This window comes from Vombatus ursinus, unplaced genomic scaffold, assembly GCF_900497805.2.
Source record: "Vombatus ursinus unplaced genomic scaffold, bare-nosed wombat genome assembly UNPS02014809.1, whole genome shotgun sequence".
Classification (NCBI taxonomy): domain Eukaryota; kingdom Metazoa; phylum Chordata; class Mammalia; order Diprotodontia; family Vombatidae; genus Vombatus; species Vombatus ursinus.
The window spans coordinates 18,632,770-18,651,234 of NW_020954587.1; the positions used below are offsets into that span (position 1 = coordinate 18,632,770).

The 18,465-nt window shown below is 36.0% G+C and overlaps 1 protein-coding gene and 1 pseudogene across 3 annotated transcripts in view; both read left to right on the plus strand.

Moving 5' to 3' along the window:
* ERG (ETS transcription factor ERG) overlaps nt 1–18,465 on the plus strand; it is a 190,456-nt gene that overhangs the window by 151,646 nt on the left and 20,345 nt on the right. For all 3 annotated transcript variants that reach the window (XM_027875597.1, XM_027875595.1, XM_027875596.1), the window contains exons 4-6: nt 5,977–6,180; nt 8,789–8,869; nt 10,823–10,894. In XM_027875597.1, coding sequence (XP_027731398.1) covers nt 5,977–6,180; nt 8,789–8,869; nt 10,823–10,894 — 357 coding nt within the window. The remainder of the gene's footprint in view (nt 1–5,976; nt 6,181–8,788; nt 8,870–10,822; nt 10,895–18,465) is intronic.
* Nucleotides 13,863–14,210, plus strand: LOC114052852 (annotated as a pseudogene).

Genomic DNA, 18,465 nt, shown 5'->3' on the forward strand with positions numbered 1-18,465 from the left:
TATGATATGAAATGTGTAAGATTTACTAATGTGTCTCTGGTATGTCTAGCCCATTAAGAGGTTTGAGACTAAGCTCAAGGCAATCAATTTAATCTGCAAGGCGTTTTGTTAAATCTCTACTATGTACTAGGAATGGGTAAATTTTTGCCTTCAAGGAGTTTACATTATACTGGAATAATAAATGTGTATGGGAATGCTTTTAAGCTGAAAACATAACCTTACAGCAACTACTATTATTGTTACTGTCAGCTTTATTATAAGGACCTTTCTAAAAAAAAAAACCTTTTAATTTTCATTGCTGCTTAAAAAGAAACACAAATTCCTAACACTGAAATGAAATCCAATGTGAAGTCAAAGCCATGGGAGGTCCATTAAGAAATCATAGACTCATAGATCCAGAGTTAGAAGGGCTCTCAGAGGCCCTTTACTGCAATCTCTCCACCTCCCATTTTGTAGATAAGGAAAACGAGACAAGGGAAGCTGTGTCTTGCCCAAGGTTACATGTGTGGTAAGCACCAAAAGTTGGATTTGAACCTGGGCCCTTTGACTTTAAAGCCAGAGCTCTTGAATTCTCTTTGAGATTGTAGCATTTAAGTAAGAAAAAATGATGAAAGGGAAAATGAGGAAAGTCTGTTTAGTTTTGGTGCAGTAGCTGCCCAGGGAGCCAGCTACTCCTTTACTAAGCTGAGATGGTTTTCTCTGTGAAGCCAGGGGGTTAGGGGAAATCTTGTTTAAAGCATTCCACTGCTCAAGCTCTACAGTAGACTTAAAACATTCCACAACTACAGAAATTATGAACTATCACCCTTCAAATCAGAAGAACATTGTACTATCAAGTTGGAATGTTAGTTCTTTAGCCATTTCTTCAATTACATGAAAGCACATGAAGCTTTTACTGAAGTATATACAGTGAAAGCACATACTTTTTCTTAACAGTGAAATTTTTTCTCACATTATTCATAAGTGACTTACACAGTTTCACTGAAACTCTGTCACCTCCAAAAAGCTGATATTTCTAAAAAACAATTTGAATATTTTTTCAACCTTATCCACTGCTTCATTTTATTTCCAACCTTTGTTGATTCCTTGTTCTCTTCTCAATCCAAGTAGCCAATGACTTATCTAGATATCTTTTAGCAATTTTTTGTAGTGCTTTTAGTACTTTGGTGCTGCTTTTTAAAGTAGCACTGAATGTTGTCAAAGTAGGGATTTGGGAGCCACTGCTAAACATTTCAGAGAATACCCAGTCATTTGCATGCAGTCGTGCATGATCTCAAGATGATCTTCCTTGACGTGGAAATAGATCAGTGGAAGAATAGCTTTGCCAACTCTTTACCAAGAGAAGTGTTCCAAAGAAGAGGCTTCCTTTTGTACTAGCTCTGGCACAAACTAGAAGATCATTCACTTAAGGTTACAATACTGAATGGTATGTCCCATCCAGCACATTCTAATGCATATAGTGGTTGAGTAGCGCTTATATAATATCTCCTAATAGTCCAGGTTGCTCCATTAGATAATTATCTCTTATTCTCTAGAATATGGGGAGCAAAAACCTGAGGTCTTCTACTGTCTCTTTTTTGGAGAAAGAGAATTATGTCAATATATAGGTAACTGGGAATAATTCAATATTTAAAGAGATGTGTGATCTCATTGATACATCTATGTTTTTTCATCCTATGTAATTCGTGTGTATGTTATTATAAGTACATATTGTCTACATGTTGCAGTCTGAGAGGTTGAGACCCCTCAAACACTGGAGTACTAGACGGGGTCATCTGGAATGAATTCACAGACTCAAGCATTCTTTAAGACAAGGTGGCAAAGATTTATTTTTACACTTTTCAGTGGGCAAGGATTCTTAAGGAACCTGCAAGAGACTGAGGATGGAGCTAGGGTTTATATGGAAAAGGGCATGGGAAAAGAATGCCAGGGACACTGATGAGGTAATCTAAAGATGCAGGTGTCTTTGAGAGTTATGGATGAGAAAGTACAGGGAGTATACTGGACAGGGAGGGAGATGACAGAGGTATGGATCTTGGGAGTCTGGCAGGAGGAAGAGTCCTTGGTCCAGCCAAGGACAAAACTCCTTGGGCTGGGCAAGGCACCCCTCTCTCTCTGTCTTGATGAGAGAATGCGCGGCAACAAGGGAAAGCTTTCTCACAAGACAGAAACTTACTAAGGAATCGGGAGGCTTCCAGAGATACGATCTGAGGCCTGGGGCCTGAGTAGCCCAGCACTCTCTCACCCGGTTTTGTGCAGCTGCACCAAGGAGAGAGATAAGGGTCTTGCTGGGGCCCACACATGAGTTATTGCTAGGCACAGTGTCCTTGGACTGAGGAGTGATTGTCAGAGACAGGGTTTCTGAGATTAGGGAGAACTTGGGGTCCAAGTACAAGCACAAGCACCCAAACACAAGCACCCAAGCACCCCATCATACATAGGACACATTTAATGTGATAGGAGATTTCTTCTAGCTGTACCAGTAAGACTCCATCTGTCCATCTGTTATCCTTCACAATACTGTCAGACCTGCCCATTTCCTAGATGATAACCATTATGCCTTTTTTTGCATGGAATTCATCTTTGGAAATATGCTGTAACTTATTTATGTCCACCCTTCATCTTTCTGTTGCACTTAGAGTTACCATAATTTTTATTCCCTCAGGAAATTGCAATACCCTAGGATGCAATATAACATTTTTGTGAGAACAGTAGTATTAGAAAGGTGGATTTTTGTGTTACAGAAACACTAGAAACACTGAAAGTTTTCTTCATGTTCAATTCTGAGTCCAACTTACTGTAAATGAGTAAGGAAATTAAGTGCTGACTATGTGCAAAGTGCTATGCTAATAATAATAATAATAAAAACTAGTATTTATTTAACACCTACTATGTGCCAGGCACTGTGCTAAGTGCTTTACAAATATTATCTCAGTAGATCCTTGCAACCTGGGGGGTAGGTGCTTTTATTATCCCCAGATATCTCTGAGAGTACCTAGCAGGACCATGTACATAATAGACATTCAATTAGTACTTATCAGGTAGCTAATTGATTGATAAAAGTTGAAGCTAATAAAAAACAGTCAGATCTGTAGTGTTGGAATTGTGGCAACAGAAATGGGGAGAGAGTTAATGGTTATGAAATATGACTGATTATTAATGTGGATTTGTGATGTGTAGTAAGTATAAATTCAGTGGCTAGTTTATTTCAAACCCATTTTCTACACTGTATACATCCAAATTGTTTTTTTTCTATCAGCATCACTAATTGAAAATATAAAATCTAATTTGCACAGATGTACTTGTGTCTTTGATAGTAGATTGTGATTGGCTAATGCCTGGCAAATAAGAAATAAAAAGAAACACTTAAACAAGATTTTGATGTGGTGCTTTTTATTTTTTTTCCTTTTATTGCTAAGGGCAATTTACTTATATGAAAGACAAAATTTTACAATTGGTAAAATTGGGATACTTAATCTAATTCATAGTCTGAGGCATAAAATATTTATTAAGCATCTATTATGTGCCAGGTACTGTGCTAAGCATCAGGGACACAAAGAAAGGGGAAAAAAACAGCAAGGTGTTCATAGCCTAATGAGGGATATAATATGCAAATGACTGTTACAACAAAGATATACATGGGGCATATAACAGAACCCTAGGGAATACTAACAGTTAATGTTCATGGTATTGGTGATGAGGAAGCAAAGGTTATTGGGAAGGAGCAGTCAGACAGAAAAGAGAAAAAACACAAGATAGTAATGTCATGAAAACCTAAAGAAGAGAGTATCCAAGAAGAAATGATGGCTAATAATGTCAACTGCAGTATATAGATCAAGAGTGATAAAGACTTACAGAAGATCATCAGATTTAGTAATTAAGAAATTACTGATAATTTGGAGGAGAAAAGTTTTAGTGGAGTGGTGAGCTCAAAAGCTAGATTGCAAAGGTTTGAGGAATGAGTGAGAGGAAGAAGTAGAGGTAGCAAGTATAAGCAACTTCATCATGGAGTTTGGCTAAAAAATATAGGGGAGATAAAGGATAATAGCTTGAGGTAATGGTAGCATCTGCTGAAAGGCTTTAAAAAATTTTTAGGGTAGGAAGTAAGGCATGTTTTACTGCAGTAGGAAAGATATCAGTTGCTAGGGAGAGGTTAAATGCTCATGAGGTGGGGGGATAATTGAAGATATGATATTCCAGAGAAAATGGGAAAGGGATGAGATCAAGCGCATATATGGAAGAGTTGGCCTTGTCAAGAAAGGCCACCTCTTTGATAAAAGGAAAGGGCACAGAATGGGTAGAGATTTGAAGAGACTTTGAGATAAAGAAGAGAGTACTCACTCAAATAACCTAGATTTTTTTTCTGGTAAAGTAAGAGACAAAGTCCACAGCTAAGAAAGAAGGTGTGGAGAAGGTATGGAATATTCAGAAGGGATGTGTGTGTATATATATATATATGCGTGTGTATGTATGCCTATGTATATGTGTGTGTACATATATATTTATATACACACACACACAGACATACATAGACATAGATAGATAGATAGATAGATAGATAGATAGATAGATAGATAGATTGATTGATAGATAGATGGATAGATGGATAGATAGATATGGCAAATGTATACCATAACCTTGATTCCTCATCAAGATCATAGAAAGTTGTACCAAGAAAAGATCTTAGGGATGGTCTTATCTAACTATTTCATTTTACTACTGAGTAGTCTGAGACATAGATAAGTGAATTGCCCAAGATGACATAGTAGCAGAATTGGGACTAGAAACTACATCTCTTGACTCCTCATTCAGGTTTCAGCAAGTCCATTACTGACTGGAAGTTAGTGGAAATCTTAGGTGTCAACTTGAAGAAACATCTCTTCTCAAATTGATATAGTAAAATACAGCATGATATAGTGTGGCTTAAGCACTAGACTTGGAGTCACTTAAATGTGGGTTTAAATGCTGGCTCAACTATATAACCAGCTACGTGACCCTGGGCAAGTCACTTCACCTCTCTGGACCTCAATTTCCTCCTCTGTAAAATGAGGGAGTTGAAAGTTCCTTCCAACTCTAAATTTATTATCTAATGAAGTTCATGTTTTGTCTAAACTTAATGCTTCACTGTTTATATTTAAATAGAAGCATCCTTTTTTCCAGGCAAAATATCCTATTCTTTCCTCACTTTGATGAGTAGGAATTAGCTTGCCTGGTATGGCAATGGAATAGGTCCACATTGCTTGCATCCTATGAAATGCTTTCAATAGTCCTGGACATGTGTTCTATAATTGGAGAATGTGGAAGTTCTTCCTAGCAACCTAGCTTCTTCAGGTTCAGGTCTGTAAAATAGGGAACTCTACTCCACCCCCTCCCAAGAAAACTCAAAACAACAACAACCTCCTCCTCATTCCCCCCCTCCAAAAAAAAAACAACACTAGAACGATGTAACTGGTTCAAATCTTGCATTCCATGGTATAGTTCAAAGCTTTTGTGTTCTTCCACTTCCACTTGAATTCTGTTGGTAAGCATTAACAATCTTTTACGTAATTGAGACTTGCAATGTTTTTGTTTGTTTTGTTCTTCCGTTGATGACTTTAGGATTTGTGTGGTTACCCTTATTTTCACAGTGGGTTTTTACATAAATTTATTAATAAGTTTAGCGAAAGCTATGTTGTATATTTATGTTACTAATTGTTTAAATCACTGAAATTATATCCCTGTTGTAAAGTTTCAGTTATCTACAGTGGTGATATGGAGTAGTTATACGAACGATTCAAAACCTACAAATAGTTTATATGTTTCAACTTCTGACTTCTTAATGATAGTTATTATTTTACTTAAAGTTAATATTCTTTCTTTAGGCCTTCCCAACATGTGCAGTGGGGAAAACTAGCCAGGAATATATGGGGAAGAAGGCCTAGGGCTTAAGTTCAAATAACTATTAGTTAATAATATTTACTTTGCTGAACCTTTCAGATCCTACGTTATGGAGCACAGACCATGTCCGGCAATGGCTAGAATGGGCGGTCAAAGAATACGGCCTTCCAGATGTTGACATCTTGCTGTTCCAGAACATAGATGGGAAGGATCTGTGTAAGATGACCAAAGATGATTTCCAAAGACTCACTCCAAGTTATAATGCAGATATCCTTCTATCCCATCTTCACTACCTCAGAGAGAGTAAGACAATTTCCTTTCATGGGATGAAACTTAAAAAAAAAATTCATGGTTGACATTATCTTCCTGATTTAGCTTATTTCTGATTTCTGATTTGACAAGTATCTGCTTGAAATGCTACTTTCTTGGTTAGCAAAATAATACTTAGCAAACACTGCAATGAGAAGATAACAATAACAAGGATAGGATCATATATTTGCAATTTGAAAGGACCTTAGAGGAGATTTAGTATCTGTATTTCACAGATGGGTAACTGAGGCCTAAAGAATTTAAGTGAGTCATCTATGATGACCAAGATAATATGTGGCAGAGGCAGTCTTTGAACCAAGGTTCTCTGATCTTTTTACTCCCCTCCCCTTGACCCTTCCTTTCAGTGGAATTAATTTCATTGCCCAAAAACTCAAATGTGGATGAAGTTGCTCCTCATCATTAAGTTATGGATTTAGAACTAAAAGAGACTTTAGAGATCAAAACCTTTTTTTTAATTAATTTTTAATTAATTAATTAATTTTTAGTTTTCAACATTCATTTCCACAAGATTTTCCAAATTTTCTACCCACCCCAAGACAGCATGCATTCTGAATACTCCTTCCCCTGGTCTGCCCTCCCTTCTCCCCACCCCCCATCTTATCACCTTCCCCTTCAATTTTCCTGTAGGGTAGGATAAATTTCTATACCCCATTGCCTGTATATCTTATTTCCCAGTTGCATGTAAAAACAATTTTAACATTTGTTTTCAAAGCTTTGGGTTCCAAATTCTCTCCCTTCCTCCCTCCTCACCCACCATCATTGAGATGGCAAGCAACTCGATACAGGTTATACATGTGTAGTCATGCAAAACATTTCCATAATAGCCATGTTGTAAAAAACTAACTATATTTCCCTTTGTCCTATCCAACCCCTCATTTATTCTATTCTCTCCTGTGACCCCATCCCTCCTCAAAAGAGTTTGCTTCTGATTACCCCCTCTCCCAATCTGCCCTCCCTTCTATCATCTCCTCCTCTCTTATCCCCTTCTCCCCTGTTTTCCTGTAGGGTAAGATAAATTTCCATACCCAATGAAGTGTGTATGTTATTCCTTACTTAAACCAAATCTTATGAAAATATGATTCACTCATTCCCTCTCACCTTCTCCCACTTCCCCTCCACTGTAAAAGCTTTTTCTTGTCTGTTTTATGTGAGATAATTTACCCCATTCTACCTCTCCCTTTCTCCTTCTCCCAGTATAATCTTCTCACCCCTTAATTTTATTTTTTAGATATCACCCCTTCATCTTCAACTCACTCTGTGCCATCTATCTATCTATCTATCTATCTATCTATATCTATCTATTTCTCTATCCACACACATATACACACACACACACACACACACACACACACACACACACACACACACACACATATATATATATACACATATATATATTCCCTCCAACTATCCTAATACTGACAAAGGTCTCATGAGTTACAAATATCATCTTTCCATGTAGGAATGTACACAGTTCAACTTTAATTAATCCCTTAAGACTTCTCTCTCCTGTTTACCTTTTCATGCTTCTCTTGAGTGTTGTATTTGAAAGTCAAATTTTCTATTCAGCTCTGGTCTTTTCATCAAGAATGCTTGAACGTCCTCTATTTCACTGAATGTTTATTTTTTCCCTTGAGGGATTATACTCCATTTGCTGTGTAGGTGATTCTTGGTTGTAATCCTATCTCCTTTGCCCTCTGGAATATCATATTCCACCAACTTTCTTATTTTGCAGATAAGGAAATTGAGTCCCATAGAAGTGAAGTGACTCATCTAAAGTCACCCTGCTAGTAAATGATAGAACTAGATCCTGAATCTAGGTTTTCTCACTATAGACATGGGGTTCCTTCTCTTATACTGTGGTGCCACCACACAGTTCCAAGTTGACTAAAAATCAGAACGCAAGCAATATGTAAAGAAAAGGTTCATATGTGGTTAGAAGCTGGGTATTTTTCTGAAATGGTACTCCCATTTGGCCTAAATCTGAAGCACAAATTATTGGCAGAATCAAAAATCATGGAATTTAGATTTACTTAAATGACAAGTGAAAGGAAGGATATTAGTGATCAAATTAATGATCAAAAGACTAATAGATTTTGACTTTTGATTTTAAAAAATAGAAAGCAGATTTAAAGGGGGGTAACTGATAGTGCAACACATTGTTTCTCCACAATTGCTTTGTCTGTGATCAGATTTGTTTATTCCTTGAATTAAGATAGTTTCATATACTAACAGGCATAGAGGATGAAAACACTGAGCTTGGAGTCAGAAAGACCATAGTTCAAATCTTAGACATTTACTAGCTATGTGACCCTGGGTAAATCACTTAACTGCTGCCTGCATGAAACTGGAGAAGGAAGTAGCAAACCATTCCAGTATCCTCACCAAAAAAAATCCCATAGACAGTTGGTCCACAGGCTACAAAGAGATGGACATGACTCAACGACTAAACAACAACATACTAGCAAAAAATAGGACATGTCCTTGAAACTAACATCTAAATGCAAAAGAAAAATTGACTTTTTAAAGATAATTCTCAATTCTTTTTTCATTTTGATATTACTTTTGTTTTTTCTTGTAGCTCCTCTTCCACATTTGACTTCAGATGATGTTGATAAAGCCTTACAAAACTCTCCACGGTTGATGCATGCTAGAAACACAGGTAATGCTGGCTTTGTTCCCATCTCTTAAAGATATCCTAATTTTTTTTAAGCATAGGGTTCTTGTTGACTGCTTTTAAAAAAAGAAGAAGAAGAAATGCTCAGTCTGTGTAGCAGAGACAGCACTTTTGGGGTTATGGTTTTCCTTGATGAATGGAGGTCAGGTTCTTCATGGAGGCCAGAGACTTCATACATATATCTGAATGAAGAAAAGTCCTTTAAAATTTCTAAGTGCCTTCCAGGGGTGGGGGAGAGATTGAAGGAGGTAGGTGGATACAATGACAGTTTTGACCAAAAGATTAATTAGAAATGCAGAATTATTCCTAGGTCAGAAATGCTGGATAATTATCAAGGTTATATATATATATATATATATTATATATATATATACTTATTTTATATGCTGATCTATAGGGAATGAAAAGCATGCCTGAACCATCTTAAATTCATTTTTAGAAATCAGTTACCACTCCCCTCTTCCCATACTCTCTTTGTTCTAAAAGGATCATTAGATGTATTAAGCTGGTATTTTATTTTCCCTTTTGACTTCTACCAACTTCAGGTTATATGAGTATGTGAATGACAATTTTTAAAATTATGTCATTTTAAGAGAAGTTTTGGTATATATTGAATAATTCATCTCTGACCAAATGTACAATGTATTGTTGACACTAATTATCATATGTCTGAGTCTAACAAAACTCCAATGAAAAAAATTTTTATGTAATGCTTTGTGTTAGCTAATTCTTTATCCTTCATTTCATTTGTATGTGTAGTGTTAGTGTGCATTGTTCTTTTGTGTGTATATGCATATGTATATATGTACATATATACATATGTATATATACACATATATGGATAGCAATGAAATTTGTTAATGAGATTACCTGTTAAACTCAATAAGCTATCTAAAACTGGTTATTCTATGAATGTAATCCATGAGAGCTGATAGGATATAAGTAGTCAGAGAAATCAAGTAAACAAAAATATTTTGCATGAAAATGTATAATAATTTAAATGCCTGTAATATATCCATGAATAAATACACATGTGTATTTGTATACACATACATATCCTAAAACCTACTTCAATTTGTTTCCTGGGCCATTATGGTAAAGAGAAAGTCATCACTTAGAAGCAAATCCTTTTGGTTTTGTTTGAATTTTGATTTTTTGCTTTGTTTCCAGGACCCTAAGTGCTATGCTTCTATGGAATGAAAAATAGAAACTATTAGATGGTGAAATAATATTTTAAGTGTATATATTACTCTTGAGCTTATTAATGGCTAGAAATCACAAATAAGTAAGAAATGACCATTTTCCTCCTAAAGAGAGAGAGACCTTTGCGGGCCAAAAACCTTTCTCTTTTCCATATGGTTTCATAATTTTTAAGTTTTCTTTAAAACTGTTGAAAGTAAGTGATAATTTCAAGTCATCTGTCATTTTATAATCTTGAATATTGCTAAATGTAGGAAGTCTTGAAGGAGCCAGGTCTAAAAACCTTTGACAAACAAAATTCTAGCCTAGATGCATTGAATCCTAAGTTTTTTTGTTTGCTTCACAGCATAAAGCAAACAGAAGAAAGAGGAAAAAAACCCATCAGGTTCACATTTGGATGGAAACTTGAATTAATTTTTAATACATTTATGTAAAACATTTGTAATTCTTTTAAAATAACTGTCAAGGATATGACATAATGTTTTACAAGTGTTTGCATACTTTGGAAAAGTTTCTACCTATTTCATTTATTGATAACTGTTATGTCAGGAAATTATAAAGTTAAAACAAAAAGCACACTGTAAATAATATAACATATGAAAATTTGAGAATTTCTTCCTTTTGTAATCTCTTCATGGCTCATGGAGATGTACATTTATCCTTGTCTATTGTGGTTGTTTAAAGAAGATATGATAATTAAAAAAAAATCATACATTTTATCTTTCTTTTTGCCTGCAGGAGGGGCCACTTTTATTTTCCCAAACACTTCAGTATATCCTGAATCCACACAAAGAATTGCATCTAGACCAGGTATGAAAATTTAAACTGTGTGACCTCTTCATTTAGGATATTGTTTCACATGGGATTTGTCATGCATTTGAAATATATATGATGCATATAGTCATGGATAGTCTTAGTCTAGACCAAATCCAAGTAACAAATTTCATTGAAAGATCATATCAGACTGAAAAAACTGCTTTAAATAATTACTCCAAAGAACAAGAGAAATATACTTCAGTTTATGTAGCACTTAGCAATCTTTGAGAGAGAGAGAGAGAGAGAGAGAGAGCATTTAATAAGCACTTACTATTTGCCAGGCACCGTGTTAAGCACTGGAAACACAAATACAATCAATTAACATAATAGCTGCCCTCTCTGAATGAAGGAAGCACTGAGGCTTCATTCTGGGCAAGAAAAAATGAAAGTTCAGCTTTCAGTTACTGACTTTCCAAAGACGAAGCTCATGATGAAGGTGTGGGGTAAGAAAGACTAAGGGAGGTTAAGGGAAGGGAATGATGGTGGCAAGGAGTAGCATGTAGAGATGGCCTAGGTTGGATCAGGGGAAACCTGATTTCCAAGTCAGTTGATGATTTTTGAAGAAAATGTATGTAATTGACAATATATTAATTAACAATTCATTAATAAAAATATATTGGAAAAAAATCAAAAGGAAGTGGATTTAATGTTGCCAATCCTTTCATTTATGACTGAAATAGGGTATTGTCAATACAGTATTGTCATGAAGAGTCATAAATGCCCGAAAAATGACTGAATACTAACTTTGTACAACTGTCAACCATTATTCCTATCTCTGTTCTCTTTGGCCAAAGAGAAGACAACTAATCTCTTTCCCACATGAGACAATTCAAAACAAAGACAAAGAAGACATTTTTGAAGACAAAGATCATACACTGTAACTCAACTAGGTCTTCTTTAGTTTATGCTAAAAATCAGTGACTTTAGCCAGTTCTCATATGGCATGTTCTTGAGGCCCTTTACCACTCTGGTTTCCCCTCTCTTGGACACTGTCTTGCTATCAATTTCCTCCCTAAAATGTAGTACCTAAAATTGAAGACAGTATTCCAGATGTAGTCTGACATTTTCTCACCTGGTTATACCTTATTCATCCCAGTGATTCTGAACCCTTGTATGTCGTCACCCAAACTCCATTCCTACCCCCCATCTCCTGATTCCTTCTTCTCATTCCCCTCAACTTTGACATCCTAAATTCTAACAAAACTCCATCTACTTTTTCCACTGTACCCTTTGGAATACCTATTCTTTAGGCAACAAACTTCCCTTTATTCTAAATCATTTCATCTCCCATTCCTTCTATCTTTTAATAGTCACTGAAACCTGGCTCCCCCTGATGACACAGCCTATCTGACCACCCTTTTCAATACTGGCTATATCTTCATCTATTCCCCTTGGCTCACTGATGAAGGTAGTAGAGATTTGGGTTTACTAGTTTCCATTTCCAGATTCTACCCCTACCTCTATCACTCAGTAACTTCTCTTCCTTTGAGGTCCATGCTACTCAGATCTTTTGTTGAGTTGTTTCAGTCATATCCAACTCTTTGTGACCCTATTTGAGGTTTTCTTGGCAAAGATACAGGAGTGGTTTGCCATTTCCTTTTCCAGCTCATTTTACAGATGAGGAAACTGAGGCAAACAGGGTTAAGTGACTTACCCAGGTTCACATAGCTTGTAAGTGTCTTTGAACTTACTCCAGATCCTCCTGACTCCAGGGTGTTAACAGAATTTTATTGAGCCAGTCTCTAACTTGGGAATGATGAAATATAATGGGCCAAAGACAAAGTGCCAGTAATCAAGTAGCAGTTTAATTAATTTGTTTCGTTATGTGGAACAGATTTGCAAATCAGGCATTGTCCTGATCCAAATTCCACCTTGCTGTAGTGAAGGCAGAGATTATATACATAAATCACAAGTGGGAAGAGGAGGGGAGATGAATTACAAACAATAGTTTCCAGGACCTGAGTGGTTTCCCATGATAAGCCCAGAAGTCCACAATACAAGTGTTCTGGAGTCCTGTGGGAACAGTATTGTTTCAGGTTCTTGGGGGTCATTATTTGGTGGGTCACAGGACCAGAGTTCTGTAATAGGAATGGATTCCACAATCTTTGATTCACTTCACTTAAGGTATACAGATACAAGAATGCAGTGATTGTGAGAGTGTTGTCAAGGGTTTGAATGATCATTTCAAACTGTATTGCCAGCTCCTGACCTACAAGCAAGAAGAGGCAGTTCTGAGAAATCTAAATTATTAGTATATTCATTTCACATATCATATTGGTTAAAACAAACACCATAATTTCCTTCACATGGGCTAGTGCTCTAACCATTGTGCCACCTTACTGCCCATGATTAAATTATTCATAATATGATGACCTGTCAACTCCAAGACTTTTTATAGGATTTTTTGTTGTTCAGTTATTTCAGTTAAGTGACTTGCTCAGAGTCACACAGTTAGTGTCTGAAGCCAAATCTGAACTCAGAAAGATGAGTCTTCCTAGTTGCCTCATATATACCACCCAATTAAAATCCTGGTAAATGTTGTCTGCAGACCTCCAGGTGATTCCTCTTCCTTTCTCAACTATTTTGGTACCTAGCTTACAATTTTTCTCTCCTCTTCAACTCTTTTCCTTTTCGTAGGGGTTTTGAAAATACATATTGACTCTCCTTCAAACACCCTAACCACCCAGTTCCTCAATCTATTCACTTCCCACAAGCTACTGATACACCCCAACTCAGTCACACACAAATATGGTCATATCTTTGATCTTGCCATTACCCACAAATATACCACCTCCATGTTTAAGAATCCCAAATCCTGCCTTTCTCGCTTCCCAGCCATCTTGCCATTACCCACAAATATACCACCTCCATGTTTAAGAATCCCAAATCCTGCCTTTCTCGCTTCCCAGTCATATTGGCGACAGGTCTCTGGCTAGGGTCCTCCTGCACTGCAGGCAGGAAGATGGTAGCTGGAAAGAAGATGTAAAAGTCACTGGAGTCCATCAACTCGAGGCTCCAGCTGGTCATGAAAAGCAGCAAATACATGCTAAGCTACAAACAGGCCCTGAAAATGATCAGACAAGGCAAAGCCAAGTTAGTCATCTTAGCCAACAACTGCCCAGCCTTGAGGAAATCAAAGATTGAATATTATGCTATGTTGGCCAAAACTGGCATACATCACTGCAGTGGCAATAACATTGAATTGGGTACAGCATGTGGAAAGTACTATACAGTATGTACACTCGCTGTCATTGATCCAGGTGATTCTGATATCATTAGAAGCATGCCAGAACAGACCAGTGAAAAATAAACTGTGCAAAAATATTCTTTAATAAACTGGCCAAAACTTGTTAAAAAAAAAAGAATCCCAAATCCTATTATCTGACCATAATTTGTTACCTGTAACCTATCTCTCTTTCTTCCCTTACCAAATCCTACCCTACATCTATACCGTGACCACCCTCCCCAGCGCCTCAGTTCTCTCTCTCTCTCTCTTTTTTTTTAGGCGATTGGGGTTAAGTGACTTGCCCAGGGTCACACAGCTAGTAAGTGTCAAGTGTTTGGTCTGAGGCTGGATTTGAACTCAGGTCCTCCTGACTTCAGGGCCGGTGCTCTATCCACTGCGCCACCTAGCTGCCCCTCTCAGTTCTCTCTTAGACCATCTTTCCTGCACTAGACATTCCACTTTTCTCTACCTTGAATCCTTTGTGAATCAATTCAACTCTAAGTTGTTATCTTCTCTCGATTCCTCAGCCCCTTTATCATATCACTGATTATGCCCTGCCAAGCCTCAGCCTTGAATTACTCCCATCATTCACCACCTTGGTTCCTACACAGGTGCTGCTGAAAGGTAGAGAAAGTCACACAACCATTCTGACTGGTTGAGTTATGTTATATAACTTCAACGGGCCCTTACTGCTGCTAGGCAATTCTACTACACTTACCTATACCAATCCTACTAAACTTACCAACTCATTATCCTAATATCCATAATGGCTTCTCTCATACTTCCCATGTCTCCTACTTCCCTTACCTCCTCCATTGAGAGCCTTTCCTCATATTTTACAGAAAAAATTGAGGACATTTGTTGTGAATTCCCTTTTCTCTCCATTTTCTCAGCTTATGTCACTCAAATACCTTCTGTCACTGTCTCCTCCTTCACCTTTGTCTCAAGTGATGAAGTAACTTCATTCCTTTATTCCCATTCTATCACTTATTTTCAGTCTCCCTCTGTTTACTGGCTACTTCCCTACTGCCTACAAACATGCTGATGTTTCTCCCAAACCAAAAAAATAAAAATGAAAACCTCCCATTTGATCCTTCTATCCCTTCTATTGTCTGATACTTTTCTGCTCTTTGGGGCCAGACTCCTTGAAAAGGCCACCTATAATAAATGCTTCCACTTTCTCTCCTCTCACTCTCTCTTTTTTAAAAAAATAGTACTAGTATTTTATTTTTTCCAATTACATGTAAAGACAATTTTAACATTAATTTAAAAAATTTGGGATTCCTTATTTTTCTCCCTTCCTCCTTCACATCCCTCCTCCCTAAGACAGTAAGCCATTTGATGTGTTATATATGTGCAATCATGTAAAACATTTCCATATTCGTCATATTGTGAAAGAAAAAACAAGCCAAAAGAAAAAAAACTCATGAAAAAATTTAAAAAGTGAAAGTCGTATGCTTCGATCTGTATTCAGTGTCCATCAGTTTTTTCTCTGTTTGTGGATAACATTTTCTATCATGAGTCCTTTGGAATTGTCTTAGATCACTGCATTGCTGAGAAGAGCTAAGTCATTCATAGAACAATGTTGCTGATACTGTGTACAATGTTTCCCTGGTTCTTCTCACTTCACAAAAAATCTTTCCAGATTTTCTGAAATCCAACTGCTTGTCATTTCTTATAGCATGATAATATTTCATTGCATTCATATACCACAACTTGTTCAGCCATTTCTCAATTGATGGGCAACTTCTTACTTTCTAATTCTTTGCCACCACAAAAAGAGTAGCTGTGCATATTTTAGTGCATCCAGGTCCTTTTCCTTTTCTTATGCTCTCTTTGGGATATAGAATAAGTAGTGATATTGCTAGACCAAAGGGTATGCATGGTTTCATTGCCCTTTTGACATAGTTCCAAATTGTTCTCCAGAATGGATGAATCAGTTCACAACTCCATCAAAAATGCATTAGTGTCCCAATTTTCTAACATTCCCTCCAACATTTATCATTTTCCTTTTCTGTCGTATTAGGCAATCTGATAGGTTAAGGGTGGTACTTCAGAGTTGTTTTATATTTGCATTTGTCTAATCAATAGTGATTTAGAGTATTTTTTCATATGACTATGGATAACTTTGATTTCTTCTTCTGAAAACTGCCTGTTCATATCCTTTAACCATTTATCACTTGGGGAATGGCTTATATTCTTATAAATTTGACTCAGTTCTCTATATATTTGAGAAATGAGGCCTTTATTAGAGACATTTGCTATAAAGATTGTTTCCCAGCTTTCTTCTTTCCTTCTAATATTAGTTGCACTGGTTTTGTTTGTGCAAAGACTTTTTAATTTAAAAATATAAATTATCCATTTTATGTTTTATAATGTTCTCTGTCATTTGTTTGGTCATAAATTCTTCCCTTCTCCATAGATCCTGACAGGTAAACTATTTCTTACTCTTCTAATTTTCTTACGCTATCACTATTTATGTGTAAACCATGTACCCATTTTGACCTTATCTTTGTCTATACCTGATTTTTGCCATATTGATTTCCAGTTTTCCAAGAAATTTTTGTCAAATATTGAATTCTTATCTCAGAAGCTGGAGTCTTTGAGTTTATCACACACTGGTTTACTATGGTCGTTTACTACAATGTATTGTGTACCTAATGTATTTCATTGATCCACCAAACTATTTCTTAACCTGTATTGGATAGTTTTGTTGATTACCACTTTATAATATAGTTTGAGATCTGGTACAGCAAGGCCACCTTCCTTTGCATTTTTCATTAATTTCCCTGATATTCTTGACCTTTTGTTCTTTCAGATGAATTTTGTCATTTTTTATAGCTTTATAAAATATTTTTGGTCATTTGATATGGCACTGAATAATTAAATTAATTTAGGCAGAATTGGCCAATTGCTTGGCCTACCCATGAGCAATTGATATTTTTCCAATGGTTTAGATCTGAATTTATTTGTTGAAAAAGTATTTTGTAATTCTGTTCATATAGTTCCTGGCTTTACCTTGGCAGGTAAACTCTCAAGTATTTTACATTGTCTGTAATTATTTTAAGTGGAATTTCTCTTTCGATCTTTTGGTGCTGGGATTTGTTGGTAATATATAGAAATGCTGATGATTTATGTGGGTTTATTTTGTATCTTGCAACTTTGCTAAAGTTAAAGGTAAACCAGTTTATTCTCATTCAGATTGTGAAAAAAAATCAGACATGCTACTTCACCGCTTGGGAGTATTTTTAACTAGTTAAACTGTTCTTGAAAACAATTGGGAATTATACAAGAACAGTTACTAAGTTAATTTTGACCCAGAGATTCCTATTAAAAAAGAGGATTATTTAAAGGTGGGGGAGGGAAGACTATTGTATGTAAAAGTAACCATAGAGGTATTATTTGCACATGGCCAATAATTGGCGAATGACTTAACAAAGTCCAAATAATACTAATTTTGTCTCCTCTTTGCCAATATTATAGCTTTAATTTTGCTGGCTTTTCTTATTGCTATTGCTATAATGTCTAAAACTATGTCAAATAATAGGGAAGAGGGGCATCCTGCCTTTGCCTCCATTTATATTGGTTCAGTTTTTATTTTCCCATTGCAGACAATGCTACATGTTGTATTAGGGAAATTTGTAATGGGGTGGGGTGAGAGATGGGAAAGCTTATGTATTTGCAATGAAGTATCTATTTTGTCAAAACAAAAGAAAACAAATTAAAATTATGAGGCCTAATTTAATTGTATTGTCATTCTTTGAACTTTTCTTTATAAGATTTCCTTGGAACCAAGAATTTCAGACATTTGACTGTGCTTTCACTTTTTTGAAGATTATCCTTCATGCATTTTTGCCATATTTTAAAAATTGTTTGGCTAACAAGCATTTATTTTTTCTTCTTCTTATACTTCTACCCCTGAAAAAAGAAGAGAAAACTGTAGCTAAATGCATAGTCAAGCAAAATAAGTTGCTAGATGAACCATGTTAAAAAATGGGTCACATTACATATATTTATTAAATCACCTCTCTATCAGAGATGGATGGAATTCTTCATCAATGGTCCACTGTAAACACGCACTAGTCATTACACAGGTCACAGTTATTAAGTCTTTTAAAGTTATCAGTATTTTTACTATTTTATTATTCTTTCAATCAATTATAATAAAAATTGTTTTTGAAATTCAAAAGTGAAGCTAATAAAGACAGTGGCTTTTGACACTAGTTCTTTTAGATAGTCTCCAATGAAGTATTAAAATAAATGGATGCAACTTGACTGTTTCTAAAAAATGGAGAAATGTGTAATAGGCATTGAAGTTCTCCTGGTGGAAGGGAACTTT